Source organism: Rhineura floridana, chromosome 7 (genome assembly GCF_030035675.1).
Source record: "Rhineura floridana isolate rRhiFlo1 chromosome 7, rRhiFlo1.hap2, whole genome shotgun sequence".
Taxonomy (NCBI): Eukaryota; Metazoa; Chordata; class Lepidosauria; order Squamata; family Rhineuridae; genus Rhineura; species Rhineura floridana.
Genome location: NC_084486.1, coordinates 83723039 through 83748615, shown reverse-complemented (window position 1 = coordinate 83748615; position 25577 = coordinate 83723039). Strand labels below are relative to the sequence as shown.

At 44.7% G+C, this 25577-nt stretch overlaps 1 protein-coding gene across 9 annotated transcripts in view; it reads right to left on the bottom strand.

The window, feature by feature from the left end:
- NT5C2 (5'-nucleotidase, cytosolic II) overlaps window positions 1–25577 on the bottom strand; it is a 141655-nt gene that overhangs the window by 30538 nt on the left and 85540 nt on the right. For 6 of the 9 annotated variants that reach the window (XM_061636127.1, XM_061636126.1, XM_061636129.1 and 3 more), the window contains exons 4-10: window positions 22828–22945; window positions 19318–19413; window positions 15482–15573; window positions 15266–15323; window positions 3192–3285; window positions 2391–2444; window positions 1338–1421 (exon numbers count right to left, since the gene is read on the bottom strand). In XM_061636127.1, the coding sequence (XP_061492111.1) occupies window positions 1338–1421; window positions 2391–2444; window positions 3192–3285; window positions 15266–15323; window positions 15482–15573; window positions 19318–19413; window positions 22828–22945 (596 nt within the window). Of the gene's footprint in view, window positions 1–1337; window positions 1422–2390; window positions 2445–3191; window positions 3286–15265; window positions 15324–15481; window positions 15574–19317; window positions 19414–19511; window positions 19602–22827; window positions 22946–25577 lie in introns of all 9 variants that reach the window. The other 3 variants (XM_061636131.1, XM_061636130.1, XM_061636132.1) reach the window with 1 other exon arrangement.

Genomic DNA, 25577 nt, shown 5'->3' with positions numbered 1-25577 from the left:
TTAACCGTCAGCTGCTCTGATTGAAGCTGATTTTAATTAATTTAAGAAATTTAATACTGGAGTCTATGATAGCTCAGGCATGCTCAGTAAGAACCAACTGTCAGAGTTCTAAAAGCCAGACTCACAGATGTTTGGCTTGGCTAATTGGGGAACCACACCCAGGCCAGACATTTTTCCACTTCCTGGGAAGTGTAGTTTGTGAAGGGTGCTGAGGGGAGACTCATTCCCCTGACAGAGCTCCAGTGGCCAGAGTGGTTTAGTCAGCCCCTCTTGTGGGAATTGTAGCTCTGTGAGGGGAATAGGGTTTCTCCAAGCAACTCTCAGCACCCTTCACAAACCACACTTCCCAGGATTCTTTGGGGGAAGCCATGACACTTTAAAGTGGAATGAAGGACTGGTGTGAATGTGGCCAGGGACAGCTCTGGTTTAAATTTGGGTGGGAGACTACATGTGCCTGTTATAGAATAAAAAGGTGGGGGAAACCCTGAAAAATGGTGATACTGTTAACAAAGTTTTCCTTTTGGAAACGAAAAGGGCTTTCCCTCTGCCCAATGCCCACCCACCCAGGCTCCTCCCCTTCCCTCCCCCCTCCGGTCAGTTTCACCTATCCTACATGATTGAGTAAATCTCAATGAACTCAATAACCATGCTAATAATCAAACCTACCTTACCTTCCTTCCTACCCCTCCACCTCCTCTTCTCCTCCCCCCATGGTCAGTTTCACTTCTCCTAATTGAATCCCATTGAACTCAAAAAGCATACAAATGATCAGACCTGTCTTCCCCCTTCCCTCTCCCCCCTTCCTCTCCTCCACTTCTTCCTTCTTCCTCCTCCCCTGCCCACTCCAGCCCTCCTTCCCTCTCCCCTCCCGCTCCCCCGTGCTCAATTTCACCTATACTAAGCATGATTACACAGGAGTAAATCCCACTGAACTAATAAGCAAATGATCCAACCTGACCTCCCCTTTCCACCTGCTCCCACATTCCTTCATGCAGAAACTTTTAGGGCATGCCAGTGGTGGCTGTGGCAGAAAGAGAAGCAGGCAACACAATGGATGTGACTCTTACCTTTGAACTGTATATAGCCACACTCAAGCCACGCAAATTGTGGAGCTTTCAACACCCACACCTCCCATCCAGCCAGGGAAAAGCATTTAAGGAGGGCTCGGATGGTAAGGGGCCTGAGGGCCAGACAAAGAGGCCTGGAAAGCTGCATGTAGCCCCTGGGCCTGAGGTTCCTCACCCAGCTCTATGGTAAAGTTCAAAACATGACACCTAATGCATAATTAATCAATAATATATGATGAAGAAAGTTTCTCATGTTATAGGAGTACTTACATCAGTGTATTTATAATCACTGTTTGTGGCAAGAAACACCTTTCCCACCTCATTCATTCGGCTCAGCAGCAAAGGCAGTTTTCCCTACAACGACAAAGATTTACATAAAATTCAATTCTCAGCCAACCACCCGAGTTGACGCCCATGTCTTCAGGGGCCATTTCAATCTCCAAGCCTCAACAGCAGCATACACACTGCCGTCTTGAATAATGCCAAATGCATTCTTCAGCCTGATGAAACTGCCTTCTAAAACCCTACATGTCTTGGTCATGAATCACTGAATCTCATGTCCAGGTTCCGATTCAGGACAATAGCACTGAGGGCATCTTTTCCTATATTATAGATGCCTAGAGTCTGCCAAGTTCCAGAAAGACAGTTCCACCTATGTGATGCTAAATATAAAGAATGGTTTGTTAGATTGACAAACCTTCAGAAAGCTCGTATAAGTCACGTCTTATAATTTGTACTAAAGTCGTATTTGTTCAGGTATTAAAACTGTTTTTTCAAACCGAAATGCCAAAAGCTCCTTTATAATATGTTGTCAGAAATCTGATGATTTTAAAATGAGAGGCTGCAGGCAGCAAGGGCTCTTTAGTAGCCAATTTTAGAACAAAATATCACTTTGATTTTCATTTAGCATAGGATACTTTTTGTTCTACAGGAAGCTCATTGCTATGTACTCCCACAAGACAAAAGGCAGAATTTCAACTTTATAAACCTCATGATACAAAGACATAGAAGATGTCTTGGGATGTTCATATCTCTATTGTGACATTTGCTTCCTTACTATTACGCCATATACTGGGGGGGGCACCAATTACCCCTTTTTGAAGTGAGGGTACTTAGAATTCCATTAACAAAGGGAGGTAAGGTGCTAAATTTTTCTCCATCAGCCAAAAAAACGGCTAAAGCAACAAAATTATCACTTAATGCCAAATAAAAATGTTTTTCAGTGAATGGAAGAAATTGAATTTTCCATTCTGTTTTTATCATTTAAAGTAGCAAGTCTCAGCACCGATCCCCTTTCAATAAGGAAAGGTTTGGTATACTTACATCTTTCACCACATACTTCTCCAGATTCTCAACTGTCTTCTCCTTAAGGGATCCCTGAAACACAAACCCAGGGGAGAACCTTATGATACAGTAGAAGCAATGATCTAGCAATCTTGCTTCATCTTAAGTTTCATACTAGTATCAGCTTCCATACACTCATCATGCTGTACAAAGATGCACCAGTGACATTGGAGACAGAAAGTTCTTTGTGGAGTTTCATGTATTATGAGATTGGCTGTGGAAAGATTCAACATGGAGGTGGAGAATCCTGTAGCTCATTCACCACATGAGAAAGAAACAAACACAGGACAAGCTGCCATTCAAGTGGAGGAACCAAGTATTTTCTGGAGTACAAAACAGAATAGTCAAATAACACATAACACAGTTTGACTGCTGAAGCTAAGGGGTGCTGCTGCTCCTGAGTAGTGCGCATATGAGAGACCACCTAGAAATCATAGGAAACTGCTCCTTGGAAGGGGGCAAAAGCATAATGGTAATAAAGTGAAACAGCGACGGCTTCTAGCATGGCTCAGCAGCAGCCTGTCTTATAATGAGGGGAGGAGTTGGAAAATAGAAGTAAACTTGGGGATGGGGGAGAGATGAGATAATAATCCTTGTTTCCCAATCCCTCCTTTCCAATCATACTGATGGGCGTGGTATTTGCTGGTAACTGATATTTACTTATTGGCTGACAAAACAAATCTAACAGTGTTCAAGTCACACCACAATGAATTCAAATATTTTTAAAAGGCTTGGAATTAAACAGGCAAAAAATCTAAAAAGTCTCAAAGTGCCCATCACCTTATAATGAACCCAATCCACCGCGTCTCTCACATCCTGGAACATACTTCTGAATGACATGAAGAGGTCTCCATCTTTGAACCCTGTTTCACAACTGTGAGAAAAAAAGGGGGGGAAGCACATACGTGTCATAGAAAATTATTTAGATCCATCCCCTTCCAATCTGGGTTCAGGCTTGGCCATGGGACTCACTCAGCCTTGGTTGCCCTAATGGATGGCATCTATAGAGAATGGGATAAGGGGAGTGTGACCTTGCTCCTGCTTCTCAATGTCGCTGCAGCTTTTGATATCATTGACCTCCTGGACCAGCTCTGTGGAATGGGAATTGGGGGCACTGTGTTGCTGTGGTTCCAGTTGTACCTACAGAACCGAGTCCAGAAAGTAGCACTGGGTGATTGTTTTTTGGGCCCCTGGTCTTTGCTCTTGGGGTGTGTGGTGGTATTTCCACCACAGGTGCCGCAAGGTACCATCTTATCCCCAGTGCTATTTAATAGTCTATATGAAGCTGCTGAACTTACAAGATCTGAGCAGGGTGGTTCATGACAGATGCTCTTGGAGGTCGCTGATTCATAGGGTCGCCATAAGTCGTAATCGACTTGAAGGCACATAACAACAACAACAACAACAACGAAGCTGCTGGGAGTGGTCATTAGGAGTTTGGGGGCAAGGTGCCATCAGTATGCTGACAACACTCATCTCTATTTCTCTGTAACATCCAAATCAGGAGGGGCTGTGCTGACTTTGGACCAGTGCCTGGACACAGTGATGGGATGGATGAAGAAAAATAAGCTGAGGTTGAATCCTGGCAAGATGGAGGCACTGTGGGTGAATGGTTCCCGGGTCTGAGAAATTGGCTGACTGCCCGCACTGGACAGGGTTGCACTCTCCCTGAAGGAGCAGGTACACAATCTAGGGATGCTTGTCACTGGAGGCCCAGGTAGTCTCAGGAGGCCCAGGTAGTCTCAGGGGCTAAAAGTGCTTTTTATCAACTGCATCTGGTGAGATGACTATGGCTATTCCTGGAACGGGAGAGCTTGACCACAGTAGTTCAGGCATTGGTAACATCAAGACTCGATTACTACAATGCACTCTATGTGGGGCTTCCCTTGCATTTGACCCAGAAACTGCAATTAGTGCAAAATGCTACAGCCAGACTGCAGCTGGGGTGAGACCATGTCAGCATATAATACCTGTGCTCAGAGATCTGCACTGGTTGCCAATTTGTTACCAGGACAAGTTCAAGGTGTTACTACTAGTAGATAAAGCTCTTAACAGCTTGGGACCACTTTACTTTCGTGACTGCCTTACCCCATATGTGTCCACTCGAGGCACTTTGCTCTGCAGAACAGGCATTGTTACAGATGCCACACAATACTCATTCCATACTTGTAAAAAACTGTTTTTTAGCGTGGCTGCACCTACTCTTTGGAACTTCCTGTCTATTGACATCAGGCAGATGCCTTCCCTGTATTCCTTTCAGCACTCACAATTTTTCTGTTTGGGCAAGCCTTTCCAGATACAAAAAGATGTTGAACTGTCTTAATTGTTTTACTTAGTAGCTGTTTTAAGTTTTAAATATGTTTTTAATTACTTGTTTTTAACTGTTTTATTGATAAAGTTAATGTTTTCTGTAAGCCACTTAGAGGCCTTCACATTCAAGTGGCATATATATTTTGTAAAATAAATAAATAAATAAATAAATAAATAACATAGAAAATAGGGTAGCAGCTAGGAAAGTGCATAAGGCCTGAGAATCACTGTACAACTGGAAATAGCAACAGTATTATTAGCTACAATTTGAAAGCAAAGCTGACTCCAATCCCACTAACATTAGATAGATACTTGCTTATATGTTTTGCACCAGTTCATGAATAGATATCATGTACTATTCAATCATTAACTCACATATGGGCCACCAACAGGCCACATGCAGCCCTTGAGTGTCTCCCCTGCAGTTCCCCAACATCCCTGCTGCCTAATTGGAATGCTGGTCACTTACCGTGAAAGGTCTTTTTCTGGCAGATGAAACTCACATAGCCTTACATTGGGTTATCATACTCTAGCAGCTTAGGCAGGAGATCTCTATTGTTAATTTGAATGCTTCTCCTCCTTTCCCTCTCAGCATCTCCTTTGTTTCAGTTTCTATTCTGGCCAAACCCTAAGACTGCGTGTACCTGTGGAGTTAAACCTTAGAAACAACATAGAAATTGGGCCATGCCCACAAAAAATGCACTAACACCTAAACCTAACAGTAAGAACCTATGTGTTGCAGCAGTGAGCGGATGAGTGCAGGGTATGGCACAGCTATGTAGGTTTCATCTGCCAGAAAAAGACCCTTCATGGTAAGTGACTAATGTTCCGTTTTCCTCACAGACTCACCCACATAGCCCCACATTGGGACCTTCCAGAGCCCAAGTCCATTTTGGGTGGGAAATTGCAGCTCTGCTCACTGTGAAGATAACACTGATAGGAGGACATGCCATCCAAAGGCCACTTCAACAGAAGTGTAAGTGTCCACTTTATAGTGTCTAGTGAATGTAGATGGCACTGCCCAGATGGCTGCTCTGCAGATTTCTGCAATGCTGGCATTAGTGGCTAAAGCTACAGAAGTTGCTGCTGCCCTAGTGAAGTGGGCTGTAATGTGACCAGAAGCCCTAAGCAGTTGAGATTTGTAAGCTAATGCAATACAGGCTCTGATCCATTTGGCAATGGTTGCTGATTGGGCCACTTTTTTTCCCCATGGAGGAGGCATGGAAGGAAGGAAATAGACTAGTGGTGAACCTAAACGACTTGGTGCATTTAATGTAAATTTTAAGTGCCCGCCTCATGTTCAATTTGTGCCATAACTTTACAGATGGATGTGAAGGGCTAGGGCAAAAGGAAGGGAGGACCGGTACCTCAGACCTATGAAAGGTGGAAATAATTTTAGCAATGTAAGGACTAGTTCTGGGTATCACTTGGACTGTCTAAAAAATGCAGGGGTTGCCCTGAACTAACAAAGTGCTCAGTTCCACCACCCTCCTGGCTGAGGTGATAGCCATCAGGAAGTCTATCCTGACAACCAGGAGTCTTGGGGAGACTGAGGCCAGAGGTTCAAATGGGGCTGTAGTAAGGGGCAATGAGCACCTTGTGAAGGTACCATAAAGAAAACCTGTGAATATCAAGCGGAGAAAGCAGTGCTGCCCCTTTAAAAAAAGCTTAATGAGACGACAGCATGGCCTGTCCTGACCTGGAATAGATTGAAGAAAGAGCCATGAATTGGCACTTCCAAAGTAGCTCTTCCCAACACTGATGAGGAACCCGTGACTCCTCAGGCACTGCAGTATTCACTGAAGATCTCCTTGTGCTTGAAGTATTGACAGAGACCTGATCAAGAGGTCATCTAAATATAGATAAATGTGACTATTTTGCTGCCTGAGGTGTGGCACCAAGCCTATCATGAGTTTAGTGAACACTCAAGGTGCTGAGGTGAACCAAATGTACTGAAAATGTCTGCATGCATACATGAACCTGAGAGATTTCTGATGAGCTGGGAATATTGGGACGCAGAGGTAGGCCTCCTGAGGTCTATGGATGCAAGAAAATTTCCCAGTTGTAATGTCTCCATACATCTGAGGTTTTCGCTGCCAAACCCGGGCAAAGTCCTGCACCTTGCCCCTGACCTCTGGGGCCTGGCATCAGAACTTATTCCCCCGATGGGGATGGCTGGGGCCAGGCTTGGAGTTGATGAAGGCTGCATTTCTGGTGAACCGTGAACTGGTTCAGGCTGGTATCTGTCCACAAAAGCTCCTGTAAAAGCTGCTCTTTGGGGGTGAAAGAAATTTTATTAGGAAGCTTATGGGGGAGGCAGGGGCGAAGGTATAGCTTGTCTTTTGTCTCAACTAGGATTGTATGTAAAATTTCTCCCCCCAAAAGACTGAATGCTTTGAAAGGAACCACAGCCAGATTATTTCCAGAAGCACTGTCAATTATCCAGTAAGTCAACCAGAGGACTCTCAAAGCAACCACATTAGTAGCCATATTCCTGGCTGTGAAAATCAGTGCTAACATAAAACTCTTGGGGCCTCATCAGTGTACACAAGGTCATAATTTGGTAGCATCCTCATCTGGATCAGACACTCCTTGGGAGATGCACATGAGGCAAACCATGGGCACTAAAGAGAGAGAGGCAGCAGCCTTATATGTTAAGTTAGTGCATTGGCATACCATGTATTTTTGTATTGGTGAAGGGGGCATCCCCTTCCGCTACACTTAACCTTTTAAATAACAGGTAATGGAATGGACTTAAAAGATGTCAACAAAGAAGAAAGGAACACCACCTCTTTAAGGGGAGGAGTTCCTCTAGGTTCTGTTCTGGACGTATCAGTCCTAAAATAGAAAGGACTTTTTGAAAAAGCCACCCATAATCTTGTTGTTTGAAAGGCATGGCTCAGGAGAGGGGAGGGGGCACTCTCCTAGTCAGACATGAGACTCCACTGTTCCTCCTCCCTTCCAAGCACCACACTAGTGGTGGGCTCAGGGAGTATGGAAGACTCTGCAGGATTAACATCTGGAACACTAAAATCACCTTCTGGGATGTTTACTGCTTGTACCCCCACTGGTGTATTCTGTGGTGCCCCTCCCATCTGATATGGTGGGAAGCTGAAGCATCCCCCTGCCAGGCATCCTAGGCAGAGGCAAGTCCCTAGGGGACAATTCCAAAGAGTTTTCTGGGGACCTGCTTTCGCCTTCTTAGCTTGTCTCTTAGGGGACCTCTTGGTTTTATTCCTGTGGTGGTGAGGAGATGAGGAAGAGAAACCCACTGGAGAGGGGGACAGCGTCCTAATCTTCCAGAATTTATGCCTCTGCTTACTACCTACCTCCTGACCAAGTGCCTCTTTAATAGGCCTGACAAATCCTAGAGACAAGGGAGGACTGGGATTTTCAGTTCTAAGCCCTGAACCTGCAACCACTTGAGTGGAAGGAAGGGGCATAATGAATCTCACCCACGTGGTCTGCTGAGGGCCTCTCATACATGGTAATGCCTTCCAACTCCAATATTGAGAAAGAGCTCTCACTCATGTTGGGGGGGGGGAAATGGCTCATATAGAGGCGGTGTTCCCTCTCCCCTCCAGGTCTGGGAGAGTCTCCCCTGGGGATCGCTGAAGAGCTGGGTTCATTGCCCTCAATCCATCTGAAGGAGTCACCTACTGTATCAGGTGAACTCTGCTGCAGCATCCCTGATCAGGTGCTCAGCGTGTCTCGTGAGAGAAGTTCCTGATTCAGCCATAGCTTTTGCTGCTTTCTCCCAAATTCTTTGATTCCTCTGCAGCAGCGTCCCTGACTGGGTGCTCAGCATGCCTCATGAGAGAGGTTGCTGATTTAGCATAGCTTTTCCAATTTCTCCAAGATTCTTTGGCTCCTCGTGTGAGTAGCTGCTTCTTCTTTTGGCTTTCCCACCAGGCGCATAGACAAGAGGAGGGGGGAAAGATGGTGGGAAAAGAAAGGAAGCTGAAAGTAAACTTAAAGGGTGTGTTTTTCTTTTATATATAAGACAGAAGGAACACAGATGTCTGCATAGGCTGGCAGGAAATCGAAACTGAAATAAAGATGCTGAGAGGGAAAGGAGGAAGAGCATTCAGATTAACAATAGAGATTTCCTGTCTTGGCTGCTAGAGCATGATAACCCAATGTGGGGGTATGTGGGTGAGTCGGCCAGGAAAAAAATGGAAATTTTACTCACCGTGAATTTCTATTTGTAGATAGTGCTGGAGGACATTCCTCAGTTGGGATGACTCCTCCTACTGGTCGTGACAGGCAGGGTCTCTAAGCTTCTTTGTATCCTCTCCTGGGGGAGGAGTCGTCCCTCTCTCCAGACCGAACTGACAGAGCCAGGAACACTCCTCAGGCCCCATATCCACAGCTTTTCAGACGTCCCTCAAGTGGAAGCCTATACCAGGAGATAGCTGAAGAAAAGTGACAGACCAACACAGAACCAACGTGCTGGAGGACAGGTCACACATGAAGGAAGACACCCAATACTACACAACGTGTGCAAATGTAAGGCGCTGGCAGAAGCCCTAACTCCCCCACTCCCCCTCCCGCTCCAGAAGGTTGAAGCAGAGGAATGAGAGGTGGGTGGAATGTCCTCCAGCACTATCTACAAATAGAAATTCACGGTGAGTAAAATTTCCATTTTTGCTAGATAGTGCTGGAGGACATTCCTCAGTAGGGATATGACAGAGCAGTGTACTAGGACTCCGGGTGGGATTCCTCTAGCTAGGAGGCAACACCTTCTGGAGCACCTTCCTGCCAAATGCAGCATCGGCTGATGAGAATGAGTCTATTTTATAGTGCCTGATAAAAGTGTGTGGAGAAGCCCATGTAGCCGCCCTACAGATATCCATTATGGGGAACCCCCCCTTAAACGCTGCTGAAGCCGCTGCCCCCCTAATTGAGTGTGCTGTGGTACCCAATGGAGGTTCCTTACCCAGAGCTTCATATGCATGTGCTATAGCCGCTCTGAGCCAGCGTGAGATAGAGTAGGTTGTCACCTTACACCCCTTTGATTTCCCAGAGAAGGCCACGAAGAGGGCCTCAGACCTCCTGAACTCTAAGGTACGATCCAGGTAGAAACGAAGGGCCCTCCTCACATCAAGTGAGTGCCACCTACGTTCCTGGGCACAGGAGGGAGCGGGGCAGAATGAAGGGAGAACCACTTCCTGCGACCTATGGAAAACAGAATTGATTTTAGGTAGGAATGCCGGGTCTGGTCGGAGGACAACCTTGTCCTGGTGGAACACGTACAGTTGAGGGTCCGAAGATAATGTCCCCAACTCGGAAACTCTGCGTGCCGATGTAATGGAAACCATAAAACTGTTTTGAATGTCAAGAGGTTCAGGGGGCAGGTAGCCATCGGTTCAAATGGCGGTCCTGTCAACGCCGTCAGCACCCAGGTAAGGTTCCAGTTTGGAAACCTGTGAATCATTGGTGGGGAAACCAGTGTCACCCCTCTTAAAAAACGTTTAAGGAATGGGTTGGAGGAAAGCGCCCCCCCCAGGCACAACAAAATGCTACTAAGAGCTGCAGCTTGTCTCTTGATTGTGGCTGCGCTCAGACCCTTATCTAGGCCCAACTGGAGGAACCCTAGGGGACCCCTGACATCTCGAGACCAAGGTTCCACTGTATTTGCAGAGCACCAGGACAAGAAAACCTTCCACATGGACGAGTAAACCCGGTTCGTGGACTGTCTACGCGAGGCCAGTAGCGTGTCGAGCACTTTCCCCTTAAAGCCCTTACCGCTCAACCATAACCGCTCAGTCTCCAAGCTGTTAGCCGGAACAGCTCTGGTCGAGGATGGCAGACTGGTCCCTGAATCAGAAGATCCGTTCGAGAGGGTACCTGCCAGGGTGTCTTGACTGACATGTTCAGTAGGTCCAGAAACCAGGGACGTCGAGGCCAATAGGATGTCACTATAATAATTTCCGCCTTCAATGTCCAAACCCGCTGGATCGTGCGTTGTATCAGCCCAAATGGAGGAAAGGCGTACAGGAGGCCTTGTGGCCACGGTGTGACTAGTGCGTTTGTGCCCTGAGCCTGGTGACACGGATTTCTTGTGAAGAACCTGTCTAGCTGTGTGTTTGCAGGTGTGGCAAAGAGATCCACTACTGGTTCTCCCCACCTGCGCACCACCTGTTGGAAAACTTCTGCGTTCAGTTGCCATTCTGCCTCCTTGATGGCTGTCCTGCTGAGCCAGTCGGCTACAAAGTTGTTTGTGCCCGCCAGGTGTTCGGCCTTCAGAGAGGCAAGATGCCTCTCCGCCCATTTGAACAGGCGCTCCGCCTCGAGCATTAGGCCCTTCGATCTCGTGCCCCCTTGTCTGTTGACATAAGATTTCGCCGATGAGTTGTCGGTGCGTATGAGGAGATGCTTCTCCTTGATCTCTGGGGCGAAGGCCTGTAGGCCCAGTCTGATGGCCCGTAACTCCAGTATATTTATATTGAGCTCCGCCTCCATTGCAGACCATGTCCCCTGGGCTACATTGTGGTCCAGGTGAGCCCCCATCCGTACAAGCTGGCATCTGAGGTCATGATTATGCGTGGAGGATCTTCCAGGCTGACTCTGTGGGCCAACCTCTGAGGTTCCAGCCACCACCGGAGCTCTGTCCGGACTGTTGGAGGCACGGAGACCGAGCGTCTGTGTCGTAGGAGAATTGCCTCCTGGTAGGGCAGAAGGATCTGTTGTAGAGTTCTTGAGTGAAACTGGGCCCACTGAACTAGGTCGTATGCAGACACCATGGACCCCAAAAGCCGAGCTAGCCTCATCAGGTCCAATGCTGGTGCAGCAACTGCTTCCTGAAGCAACAGCTGAAGTCTCAAGGCCCTTTCTTCGGTGAGCCTCATGCGGAAAAGTTGCATGTCCAGGATCACCCCCAAGTGCGGAATAGTTTGGGATGGGGTCAGCATGCTCTTCTCCAAGTTCACTATGAAGCCCAGCCCTTGGAGCCATGATACAGTGAGATGGGTACCTGCGTGTGACTGGTCCCAGGATGGTGCTCTCACCAAGATGTTGTCCAGATAGGGATGCACGCATATCCCCATTGTTCTGAGATGTGCCACCAGAACCACCAGTACCTTGGTGAAAACCCTTGGTGCTGAGGAAAGGCCGAACAGCAAGGCCCTGTACTGGAAGTGTCTGTTGTCATATGAAAACCGGAGAGAGCGCCTGTGTTGTCTGCAGATTGGAATGTGTAGATACGCCTCGGAGAGGTCCACAGACGTCAGCCAATCTCCTTTTCTTAGGGCTGCAGTTATGGAGCGAAGGGTTTCCATTTTGAAGTGTTTTTTGGCCACCCACCTGTTGATCCATTTGAGATCCAAAATAGCCCTTGTGTCGCCATTCTTTTTGTCGACTAAGAAAAAAATTGAATATACCCGATTTCCTCTCTGAGGGAACTACTGGCTCTATTGCCCAGATGTTCAGCAGGTGCTGGATAGCTTCCAGGTAGCGCAGGTGCTTCTCCGGCCTTCGAGACCTTGGGGTGGGTTGAAACTGGTCGTGTGAAATGCGAAGAAACTCTATGGCATATCCCATGGACACCGTGTCCAGCACCCATTTGTCTGAGGTGATGCCTCTCCAGCGGGGGGCAAACTCTAGAAGCCTGGCTCCCGCTCCGCGAGAGGCCTCTGGCAACCGCCAGTCAGGAGGAGGAGCCCTTTTGGACTCCCTTCTGGTTCCTCCCTGAGGAGAATGGGGTGCCTCCCGGTTTAGTGGAGGAAGCGTGTCCACCCCCTTTGTCTTGTCTGCCCCAGCGAAGCCTGTTGGAAGGCTGACTGCGAAATCTAGAGAGCTGTTTTGAGGAACGAAAAAACTGGTTCTGCCTGCCCTTCCGTTCCTCTCTTCTGGCCATAGGGAGTGCTTTCTTCTTGTCCCTAGTTTCCACCAGGTGGGCCTCTAGAGGCTCCCCAAATAGCTTAGAACCTGAAAAAGGTAGGGCAGTGAGGCGGGTCTGTGACCCTGAGTCCACAGCCCACTGCCTGAGCCAAATGTTACGCCGTGCCACAGTGGAGGCAGCCATAGAGCGCGCTGCAAACTGTAGGGCATCCATGGATGCGTTGGCTGACAAGGCCGAGGCGTACGCCATTTTCTTTAACCCATCCTTTACAAATTTTGGGACATCGTCCCGTGCCCCAAACTCTTCAGCCCACATAAAACCCGCTCTGGAGAAAACTGAGGAAGTGGCTGCCTCAAAGCTCCTGTGAAGAGCCCCTTCGACTCGCTTGTCGCACTGGTCCTTAGGCCCCCCCCCCCCTTCTGTTGGGATCACTGCAGAGCTAGCAAGAGCAGCAATAGGCGGGTCCACTGTGGGAAAACGCAGTCTTGCCATGATCCTGTCGGCAAAGACGTAATGTTTCTTTGCCCACTTGGCAGGTGGCTTTGGTTTGCATGGTGATGACCATTCAGCATCCCACACGTCATCAAACGACTGGGGAAAGGGAACTGAAACCTGCTTAGTGTCCATGGAGGGGAAGGCCTTTTTTGCACCTGCTGAGGCTGACTGAGTGGGTGCATCGCCTCCCGCCTCAGCCTCTGGCAGTTGCAGCACTCTGCGGGCCTTGGAAAGGAGCGGCTGAAAAACCTCTGGAGCAAAGAGTCTGGGTTGCGTCTGGGTGACCTCTATTTCCTCACCAGAAAGCTCCCCCTCTTCCCTGTCCTGCTCGAGTAGGTCTTCAGAATCTGACAGTACCACCTGTGGAAAAGGAGCCTGCCTGGGCAACTGTGCCTGCGCCTGCCGAGCCCGAGCCACAGATGATGAGGGACCTGCATGAGTCTGTGAGGAGGATCGCCTTGCTACCCCCCCCAACGAGCTATGACCAGGGGGCTCCTTGTCACCCCTTGGTGCATCCTTAGCCGGCTCACTGTGTAAAATGCAGGAGGGTGGGGGCGAGCCCCCCCCGCCTCATGGCTTGATTGGAAAGGGAAGAGGACCTGGAATGGCTGTCTCTCAAAGGTGAGCTGCCATGCCCATCCTCCCTGCTGGAGCCTGTGGAGGAGGATAAGCGCCTCCGCTTTCCCCTGTGGGAACGCTTCCTCGAATGTTTGCGCATCTTACTTTTACGTGCGTGTGACAGCCACTGACTTCAGAAGCAATGAGCTCTTTATCCCAGGTCATAAATTTGGGAAACTGAGAGTGGGGGGGGAAAACATCCATACCTTCATCTAGGAGATTCATCCCCCCGCTGTCTACGCTCTGGGACGGAGAGAAGACTGATTGCTGTGAGTCCTCTAGGTCCCTTGCCTCCCCCACGTGGCAGGGCTCTTGGCGGGAAGGCGGAGAGGAAGCAGGTGAGGCCATAATATGGCGGCCTTGACTCCCTGACGCTGAGGGAAAAGCGCGGGAAGTCACTTTACAGGCAAGCCGTGTTAGCGGGCGCCGCTCAACCCCCTGCTGAGACGTTATCCCGCGACGAGGCAAGCCTTTGGTGAAGGGGGGGGAACCAGGAGCCGCGATCCCGCTGAACATGAGGGTTGCAGAAACGAGGCTCCGCGGACCAAGGCGAGAGACTCCCGTCTGGGCGGCTGCTGCTCTGCTGGTACGCTGCAGCTAGCCGCGCTCCGCCCTTCTTCGGCCTCCTTTCCGACGCCTGTGAACCCAGCTGGGTTCAGCCTAGCCTCACAAACCCCAGACCCACGGAGTGAAGGTGGGGGGGGGAAGGAAACAGGCAGGGAGGAAATAAAACAAACATAAGGAGAGGAGAAGATTAGCATAAGAAAAGACGCTAAGAGGGAGAAGCAGAAAACGAAAGAAGCTCTAGATAGAGAGGAGAGATTAACTCCAGACCTTCACTGACCGCAGGCAGGGCTGGTCTGGAGAGAGGGACGACTCCTCCCCCAGGAGAGGATACAAAGAAGCTTAGAGACCCTGCCTGTCACGACCAGTAGGAGGAGTCATCCCAACTGAGGAATGTCCTCCACTATCTAGCAAATTATTGACACCTATGATCAACATTTTTCTTCCTGTTTCCTACTTCCTTTTCTATCTTTCATCCCATTTCCTGCTCTCAGAGGCCCAACTTTTCAGGAAATGTGATGAGATAAAAATACAGAGGATGTGTGTCTATGTATGTACACATGTGTATATGCTTGTGAGCGCGAGAGAGAATGAACATGAATGGCTAATGAATGAAGGCAAGAAGCCAAGCGTCCAGAAGGAGAGAGGTTAGCTGTGGTGGTGGGGAGGGCGGGTGGATAAATTAAGAGAAAAAAGTAGCCCCACCCACTTTTATGACTTTGGCCCCATCTATCATCGCACTCCTAATCCCTGAAAAGGCTGCCCTCTCCTGTGCTAAATATTCATTTTCACACATATTAAGTCAGTGATTTTTCAGTAGTGAATGATGAAACCCTGTGAACCCTGCCAGGGCTTAAATCATAATCTTTACCAACATAAACAGTCCCCCAAGTACTTGTGATAGTTTTATTCATCAAGCTACAGATTATAAAGATTTGAGTTGATCTTTCCATACTTGCACTGGGAAAAGATTATGGATACATTATCACACTTTAGATTTCATATAACTAAGACACATGCTCACCTTGAATACCTGTCACAGTTTGTAAAAAAATCAACCAGGCAGGCCAACAGGTAAGTCTCTGCAAGGAAGCAAAGACTATACATTAAAAGAAGAACTGGATAAAGAGAAGCTCATGTAATGAATCTCAACCAAGAGGACATTCTTAACACTGTCATTTGAAATTAACAGTAACATACCTACTGATCATAATACAATCATTCCAGGTTAGGGGCTTACCTGGTAGGTTGAACAGTGTGTTTAAAATGTAAAACCTGTCAGTGTCATCTCTCTGGATGAATTTATTAGGGTACTGTTCTCGGATCTCTGGCCTGAAAAAGGTAAGAGACAAGGAAATATACCTATTAATGATATCCAATCATATTAATTTATCCAAATATCTGTGTTAACTCCTATTAGGGATTGATAAGACCAATGTTGTTGTTGTTGTTATGTGCCTTCAAGTCGATTACAACTTATGGCGACCCTATGAATCAGCGACCTCCCAGAGCATCTGTCATGAACCACCCTGTTCTGATCTTGTAAGTTCAGGTCTGTGGCTTCCTTTATGGAATCAATCCATCTCTTGTTTGGCCTTCCTCTTTTTCTACCCCCTTCTGTCTTTCCCAGCATTATTGTCTTTTCTAGTGAATCATGTCTTCTCATTATGTGTCCAAAGTATGATAACCTCACTTTCATCATTTTAGCTTCTAGTAACAGTTCTGGTTTAATTTGTTCTAACACCCAATTATTTGTCTTTTTCGCAGTACATGGTATGTGCAAAGCCAAATGACATCTTCTAAAAATACTGTTATCTAAGAAAGGGGTTTAAAGAGAACGTAGAGATAAATATATGGCTCCCTTTCTACTAAGGTTAAATGTAATACTTCACAAAATTTTATCTGTAGAGAGGAATCTACTCCCTTCACTCTTGCTTGCTCAAAGGATTCCAGACGAATTCCAGAAGAACCACAATAATAATAAAAAAACATTTTATTTGGATTGCATGCACTTAACCAACATAAACTCTGTACAATTCACACTTAATACTCTCATTTTTAAAAAATATCAGTATTTGATGTCATCATGTAGCTGAAGACAGAATACTGAAATGGATGTGTTAATAGATTGAGCAAGAACAGCTGCAACTTAATGGTAGATCATGTGTTTTGCATTCAAAAGGTCCCTGGTTCAATCTCTAATATTCAGGTAGCACTGGGAAAGACACCTGAAGACAGACAATAGCAAGCTAGATAGACAAATAGTATGTGATAGCTTCCTATGTTCCTGTGGCTATCCTTACAAAAGGTCTGATTCTAGGTGATATTTGTAAACACTGAAACCAACTTCTTGCAGCGTCCAAACTAGGAAACTGTTGTTTAATGAATTAATATCTTTTCTTAGAAGTTGGGCAAGCAAGGGACAAGAAGGGAGTATATGGGTACAAGACTTGTTTTTGGTCCAATAAACCATGATGTACTGAGCTGAGATTGTTACATCTGAACCAGGTATGATAGCATTTCTTCCAAATTTGTTAATTTCTCTAACCAGGTTTCCAAAGTAATTATGATTTACTTAAAAATGGTTAAAGAGAGAAGGAAAGCAAGAGGAGATAGAAACACGGTCAGAACCCTAAATGCAATAATACGATGACTAGTATGTAGGGACAAAGAAAACTATTACAATCGGTATTGTATATAAATAGAAGAGGATAATAAAAAAGGTAGAACAAGAGCTTTATTCCAAAATATTAGAGAAATTAAAGGAAAATTTAAACCAAGAGTAGCGATGTTGAATAATCAACAGGGGAACACACTGATTGACCTAGATAAAATAAAAGGAAGATGGAAACAATACACTGAATATAAAAGAGCTGCAAGGATGACATATTCATTCACAGAGGAAATGTACGATGAAGAACCAAAAATTTTAGAATGTGAGGTGGAGGTCTTAAATTACTTGGAAGAAACAAACCACCAGGAATAGATGGCATACCAATAGAGTTGCTACAAGTTACTGAGATTGAATGTGTCCAACTTTTGACAAAAAAATTGTCAACAAATATGGAAAATAAAACAATGACCCACAGACTGGATCAATATTCATCCCAATTCCAAAGAAAGGGGGATCCCAGGGAATGCAGCAATTATCAAACTATTGCCTTAATATCCCATGCAAGTAAAGTAATGCTCAAGATTCTACAACAAAGGCTCTTACCATATATGGAGTGAGAAATGTCAGACATCCAAGCTGGATTTAGAAAGGGAAGAGGTACCAGAGATCATATAGTAAACGCACACCAAGGAATTTCAGAAGAAAATTACCCTGTGCTTTATAGATTACAGCAAAGCCTTTGACTGTGTAGATCATGAAAAACTATGGAATGCTTTAGAAGAAATGGTGGTGCCAAAGCATCTGATTGTCCTGATGCACAACCTATACTCTGGACAGGAGCCTACTGTAAGGACAGAATATGGAGAAACTGAGTGATTTCCCATCGGAAAGGGTGTGAGACGGGTGTATCACCGTATTTGTTTAATCTATATGAAGAACATATCATATGGAAAGGGGGATTGGACCAAGATGAAGGAGGTGTGAAAACTGAAGGGAGAAAATATCAATAATTTAAGATACGCAGGCAATACTACTAGCAGAAACCAGTAATGATTGGAAATGAATGCTCTTGAAAGTTAAAGAGAAAAGCACAAAAGCGGGACTACAGCTGAACGTCAAAAAGACTAAAGTAATGACAATAGAAGATTTATGTAACTTTAAAGACAACAGTGACGACACTGAACTTGTCAATGATTATCAATATCTTGGCACAGTCATTAACCAAAAGGGAGACAATAGTCAAGAAACTGGAAGAAGGCTAGGACTGGGGAGAGCAGCTATGAGAGAACTAGAGAAGGTCCTCAAATGCAAAGATGTGCTATTTACTTATTTAATTTGTATACCGCCCCATAGCCGAAGCTCTTTGGGCGGTTTACAACAATTAAAACATATTAAATTTGTGTATTTGTTTCTAAACAGATTTGTTTTTAAAAGCAATTTAAAAACACATGCTAAAATGTCTGGGAGAAGAGGAAAGTCTTGACCTGGTGCCAAAGAGATAACAGTGTTGGTGCCAGGCACACCACCTCAAGGAGATCATTTCATAATTTGGGGGCCACCACTGAGAAGGCCCTCTCCCTTGTTGCCAGACTCCCAGCTTCCCTCCGAGTAGGCACCCAGAGGAGGGCCTTGGACGTTGAGTGTAGTGTACGGGTGGGTTCGTGTCGGGAGAGGTGTTCCATCAGGTATTGTGGTCCTAAGCTGTGTAAGCCTTTATAGGGTAAAACCAGCACCTTGAATCAAACTCAGAAACATACAGGCAGCCAATGCAAGTGGATACAGAAAGATGTATCACTGAACATCAAAGTCAGGATCATTCAGACCATGGTATTCCCGATCTCTATGTATGGATGTGAAAGTTGGACAGTGAAAAAAGTGGATAAGAGAAAAATCAGCTCATTTGAAATGTAGTGTTGGAGGAGAGCTTTGCAGATACCATGGACCACAAAAAAGACAAATAATTGGGTGTTAGAACAAATTAAACCAGAACGATCACTAGAAGCTAAAATGATGAAACTGAGGTCATCATACGTTGGATACATAATGAGAAGACATGATTCACTAGAAAAGACAATAATGCCCAAAAAAACCAGAAAGGACTAGAAAAAGACTAAACGAGATGGATTGATTTCATAAAGGAAGCCACAGACCTGAACTTACAAGATCTGAACAGGGTGGTTTATAACAAACGCTATTGGAGGTCACCGATTCCTAGGGTCACCATAAGTCGTAATCGACTTGAAAGCACATAACACAGAGACTCCAAAGTATTTGTTTCAGTTTACCCCTAAAGCAATAAGAAAAGCTGGGTGTAAAAATTTGGAAATGCTAGGGTGATTCATAAAAGCCCATTCCTATATATGTTTATTGAGAAGTTTTACCAAGTTCAGTGTAACATACACTGCAATCTGTATGTACAACTGGGGGTATCTTATGCGACTGCCTATATTCTCAGTACTTACCCCCTCATGAAGTTAAAGCCATGTGCACACACTAGGATGTTCCCATAGGCATCGACTTTCAGCAAATTTCCATAAAGGGAATCAAATACCAGGCCTCTATTAAGAAAGAATTGAAGGAATTGATACTGTAAAAGCAATGTATATCAAGCACTGTACAGCAAGACTTTGAAAGATAGTCTATTGGAATGGCATACCTGAGCCAGTTCTATCATGTTCTGTCCAAACTAGAATCTGACCCTAAGGAGGACACTTTGCTGACAGAGTCCCATTGAACTTTTGTTAAGCTGCAGAGGAAAAAATAGTCTGCATTGCCCAGTTTTAAATGTACAATTGATCTCTTCTCTTATCATTAGCTCATTTAACTTAAAAGAAAGGCCGCATTATACAATCAGCAGGCACAGGTGCATAGCTTTAAAAAAAAAAACTTTAGCTCTCCCACCTACCCAACTGACCAAGAAGAGTAACTAAAAAACCGAAGCTGATAGAATCCTCCTCAGACAATTATATTTTGCCGTATTTATAAATCAGATTTGTCCTCTTTAAAACCAAGTACCAGCTCAACATCAGATTATCTACCCTACCTGCTTATAGGGATGTTGGAAGACTATCAAGATAATGTGCATTTAAGCACTGTGAAGACACTAAAGAAAGTGCTATATGTTAGTACTACTTTAAAGGACTAACACCTTTTGAACAAAACTTTATAAAGGGTTAGCTGCCATCAGAAATGCCTTTCTTACAGTAAACAGGCCAAATGCAGCACTGTTCTAACTGCATAGGCAGGGTGTGTGGGGCACACAGATGAGGAATGCAGAACTCTCTCACTGTCCATGGCTTATCTTCTTGCAGCTTCTCCTAAGCTAAGCTCTGATACTACAGTGACCTCAATTAGATGAAAAGTGTTTGGGAAGAAGGGTTGATAGGATACAACTGGCAGGTGCAAGGAGAGTTCAATGCCCCTGCCTTTAATCCCATAAGATATCACCAGCCTTTTCACATAGAAATCATCTAGTTTGGCCCTTAGCAATCAACTTGCCAGTGTGTAACTGGCAGTTAAGACTTTCAGTCACCACTTCTCTTTTCCCTTCATGAAAGCTGTCAATCTACTGAGTTTGTACATTGGGTAGCTCCTTAGAAAAGGCTTTTCATGTCATATTCTTCTCCCACTCCCATGTGCACATTAATTTTTCCACTTACCCATGATGTAACACTGTCACATGGTGCCCACATTACATATTTATTTTATTTATATCCCGCCCTTCCTCCCAGAAGGAGCCCAGGGAGGCATAACTAGCTGTTGCTTGGCATGGCAGGGAGGAAAGGCATGGCATTGAGTTACATTTTCAGGTAAGTGAAACTATGCCTTCAGAGAAGAAAGGAGAGAACATGATTCATGGACACAGTTTTTGTCACTCACCCCATGTCTGCAGCTATTTTTAGTTTGGCCCTGAATGTGAGAGAGCAAGGAGGCAGCACCTATACCAAGAAATCACAATACTAATACAGCCTTGTTCATAAGTCTCCAAAAGTTACTAGCCTGCAAAAGCTTCTACTCATCTACTTTTGCCAGCCCCTCTTATCAGAACAAAGATGTTGCTGGCAAAAAATGCTACAGGCTGGTGGAGGAGGCATACAACACTCCCTGCCTACTCTGCTAGCCTTCTTAAGTATCTATGCGGATGGTGCAGGAAAAGGCTTTTCTTCCTGCTAGTCCAGCACACATGATGCACAATGGACTAAAGGCAGAGGAATAGAGCAATTTGTGACTCTGTCATGGGCATGCTTGATTTCTGTGGTGGACATGCAGGAAGGGGGTGTTTCCCCTCCTGTTTATCCAGCCTAGAAGAACAGCAGGCCGATGATGAAGGCATGACTTGCTGTCTCCTTTTGCCACCAAGACACACTGTTTCTATGCAGGATATACAGAAAGCAGCTTCAACGTCTACACATCCAGCACAGAAACACAACATGCTAGCAGAGGAGCGATGGATCACTTGGTCTCCTCTCTGCTAGCTCACTTTGTTTTAGCATTGGCCAGGGAGGAAGGGGCTTCACAAGAACATAAGACCCTGCTGGATCAGGGCAATGCCCCATCTAATCCAGCATCCTCACAGTGGCCAACCAGATGCCTAGGAAGCACGCGAGTAGGACCTCAACAGGCAGCACGGAAGCAAATCAAACTGGCAGAGGAAGGATGGAGTAATGTGCTTTGTCTCTGCCAGTCCACTAATTCACCTGGATGGAAATCCATGAACCTTCCTGCATGAGTAGTTAAACACAAGGCTGTGCTAATAATTTTGTTCTACTTACAATAAATGTCCTTGCAGGTAAGGAGAAATCCAAGTAGATTTGGAGCAAGCTTCAAGGTGACACTGCTTGTTTGAACCAAGATTTATTAGCCTGATATGGAAGGGTTAACATACAGGGCTCTGAACATGTCCATGTAGGTCATCTGCATCCAAGCTGGTCACATAGTAGTGTCAGTGCTTCACAATGAGCCTAGATCACTTTTTTTTCAGTCCTTGCCCACATTCTAATACCACTGATAGTTTTCAGAAGCCTTTGCAATGGCTTGTTAGAACACAAATATACAACAAATATTGGGTATCCGTTAGCACAATTGGCTGGCCATTTGTTCTCTTCATGGCTTACTGACTAAAGTTCAATTCACATGCTTATTTTTGTGGTGTTACAGAATGCACTGTGGTGTTTTTACTACCTTCATTTTCACATGGGGCAGGGTTGTGTTAACTTTTGAATTTTCTTTCCCAGAAATCACTACAGGTGACATCCTCAAAAGTAAACATGTGAATTGGGCCTAATAAAGGTGCTATAATGTGTTAACTTTCTTCTGCATTATTCCATAAATAGTTTTGCATTCTTTTGCTAAATTCACTAGCATGTTTCAACAATGCTCCTGTTCCAAACATTAGCCAGAGTCCAAGGCAGAAATGTGGAAAGCTCCATACATGGGCTCATTTTTGGAAGGAAAACTCAGGGACTTGCCAGTGTGCTCTTCCCAATACTCAGGTGGAGCTCGGGAGCTGCCTCTAGTATAAACACAAAGAGGTGCTGGGGGGCACAGGGGGAGAGAGCAGAAAAACAGACTTGGTACACACAAAGAAGTGCCTAAGAAAATCTGTAGATCCTTACAGATGTTTATACATATTTACAAATATTTTCCCTTAAATAGTTTCATGCAAGATTTTTAGCAGTTTAGAATTTGATTAAAATTCATTTTTACATGTATTGGGTGATGCTTTCCCCAGTTTCTAACTCTGTGTTTAGGTTTTCCTGGCATGCATTTCACTTACAATGTATTTGTCACTGGGTCTCTTAAGACACATTCTCTGCTAACACATCTACCTCAACTGGCAAGAGCCTCATGCAATTAAATGTGCTTATGTGCTACTGAACAACAGCAAGCTAAAAAGAGGACACTCTTAAAAAACAATAGAGCATAAACAACAATAGAGCATAAACATCCTTTGATAGGTTACAATTATTTACCTGGTAGGGAATGTAGGATCATAGACAAAACTAAGCAGCTCTTGAGGGTATCCAATTGAAACTAGCCTTTCCACTGTCAGGTCAAACCCAAGGGATTCATACTCTGGGGATTTATATACTGTAAGAAGATGAGATGAAGATTTTGATTAGAAAATGCAAACACAGAGACATAGCCTATCTAATAAAGGCAGAAAATTTACATTAACGTTGCCACTCTCCTCTGTCTTTATGTACAGCAGACAAAAGAATGACTGAAGCTGGTGTTTTCAGATGTTGGTCTGGTTCACATGTTATAGTAAACCAGAGTAAGCCTTGCAAATGTGCTAGTTCCTGGCAAGGAGTTCACACCTGCTTTGCTCCTCCCTAGGCTTTGTAGGTTAGTGAAGCATGGCAGTTAAACCAAGGTTTGGTTTAGCATGTCATCTGAACTCAGGATTGTGATGACGTTCTCTTTAATCATGATAGGACAAAACTTGGCTACAGGAACTAGGTTAAGGAACAGAAATTTTAACCACAATCCCTGTTTTGGACAACATGCTAAGCCAGACTTTGGCTTAGATGTTGTGCTGCACTGACCTAAAAAGCCTGGGGAAGAGCAAAGCAGCTGTGACGTCCTCCTCAGGAGCTAGCATGCTTACACTATGGTTTGGCTTAGTGTGCTGTGTAAACATGGCCTTTGGTGGATTGACACAGTGACCTTAATATTTCATTCTACCAGGAGTGCTCTGCAGAGTGGAAGAACAGTTCACATTTAAACAGCAGAATGCATTAAATAAAGTATTAACTAGTGTCTCTGAGGAAATATATTCCAAACAGCATAATCACCTTCACCTTATTTCACTTTGAAATACACACATTAAAGGTGTATAAAACCTATTGGCCCTGCTGAAAGACAGAATGCAATTCTGAATCCTGATCTTAGATCAATTCTCTAGTCAGGTGGTATTTAAAAGGATAAAAATTAAGTTGCCTTTCACTAAAAGATCAGCTATTAAGTTGCCTTTCACTAAAAGATCAGCTATCACTAAAAAATCAGGTTAGCCTGTAAATAAAAAAAAGTTATTAAAGCACTGTTGAGTCTACTATCCTACCCCAAAATATTCTGTCATATTCCAGAGAACTCCTACTCTATTAAAAAGCATGAAAACATTATTCATATAAAACACTTTACCTTGTATTGCTAATATTTAAACTATATCTATAATCCATTGCCTTTTATTCCATTCTCAATCTCAAAGGATTACTGTTCTCCACCATCTTAAATAGTAGCATTTTACAAATTTGTCTTAATAGTAGAGCCCATTCTAACTTTTTTCAGGTGTCTGGCATTCTACTATATGGATCGCCAGAATCCACATTGACCAGAGCTTTCTTAAGGCATAGGCCAGGTTCTAAAGATGTTGCAGCTAGTTCAACATACTCAAAAGTAGGTTTGGGTTTGAATATTGTAAACAGCAGCCCCACCATGTCACACATGGTAAAGCACTTCTTATCATGAGATTTTGCACAAGGGTCTGCTGTTTAAAGAAAAGATTTCACTGGGTATACCAGCCACAGCGACCTAAACTGGGCATAACTCCTCTAACACTTAAATAATGCTAAACATAGTAAGACTATTCATTCCCACATTATGTTACACGTAAGGCTTATAGAAGTGACATCTAAAACTGCATTTGTCTTCTTCCAAGCGCTATGCAGTTCAGTTCCACATGTGATCCGCTGTTACCTCTTGATCCTCCTTTCCAACATAACTGCCTATCCAATTATGCCTCATTTTGAATCACCATTTTTATGCAAGACAATCAAATTACTGGTCATTTGCAGTTTGACATCATAAAGACATTCTGTGTAATATATGGAGAGCTCATGCATTATCCAGGCCTAGTAAACCAGGCGGATGTCATGCAACTACCCCGGTATTCAGAAATTTAAGAAACAGCAGTCCCGGTTCCAGTCCCAGAGAGACTGCAGACTTGCACGACACAAAGATTACATGAAACTGTTTTTTTCAAACAGGAAACCCAGTTACTTCTTCCTAATAACTGAAGGTAATAAGAATTAATAAATTATAAATTATTAATTGTTATTAATATTGCTACTAATATTAATATATTTATATCCCACCCTTCCTCCCAGGAGGAGCTCAGGGTGGAAGACAAATGTTGTACCCTCAACAGACAATTCTGAACACAAGGCTGCCTACATTTAGCTATTTTCAGAATGCTAAATGGGAAAGCTTTTATTTATGTTGAGGCAATATGTGGGAAGTAAGACTCTCTTACGCATACACAATTCTCTTTATGCACATCAACTTATTTATTGAATTTATATCCCATCATTCCTCCCCAAGGAGCCCAGGGCTGCACTATTCCAACTAATACTGCATGCCTGGTGATGGCAGCATTGGCATGCACACAAGGTAAGCAGCTTTTAAATGTTAGGCACCTGCTAGCCTCAATACTTAATTACTTTCAGCAGCCTACACATGCTGACAAGAAATATCAAACCAAGACAACTGATTATGTTTACAAAGGTAGCCACCAGTATTGCATTTATTATATGGAAGCAAGTTAGTACTTCTCCACCCTAACCCAATCAAGAAAGACTGAAATTAGCCTGAGATGAACTGGAAAAGCCTTTACCCACCACTTGTAACTTCCCATGTCTCCAAATTCTGAAGGGAGCCCCAAGTCTCTAGCATAGCATGGTAGTTTGTACAAGGCATTGATTTATTTCACAGACTGAAACAC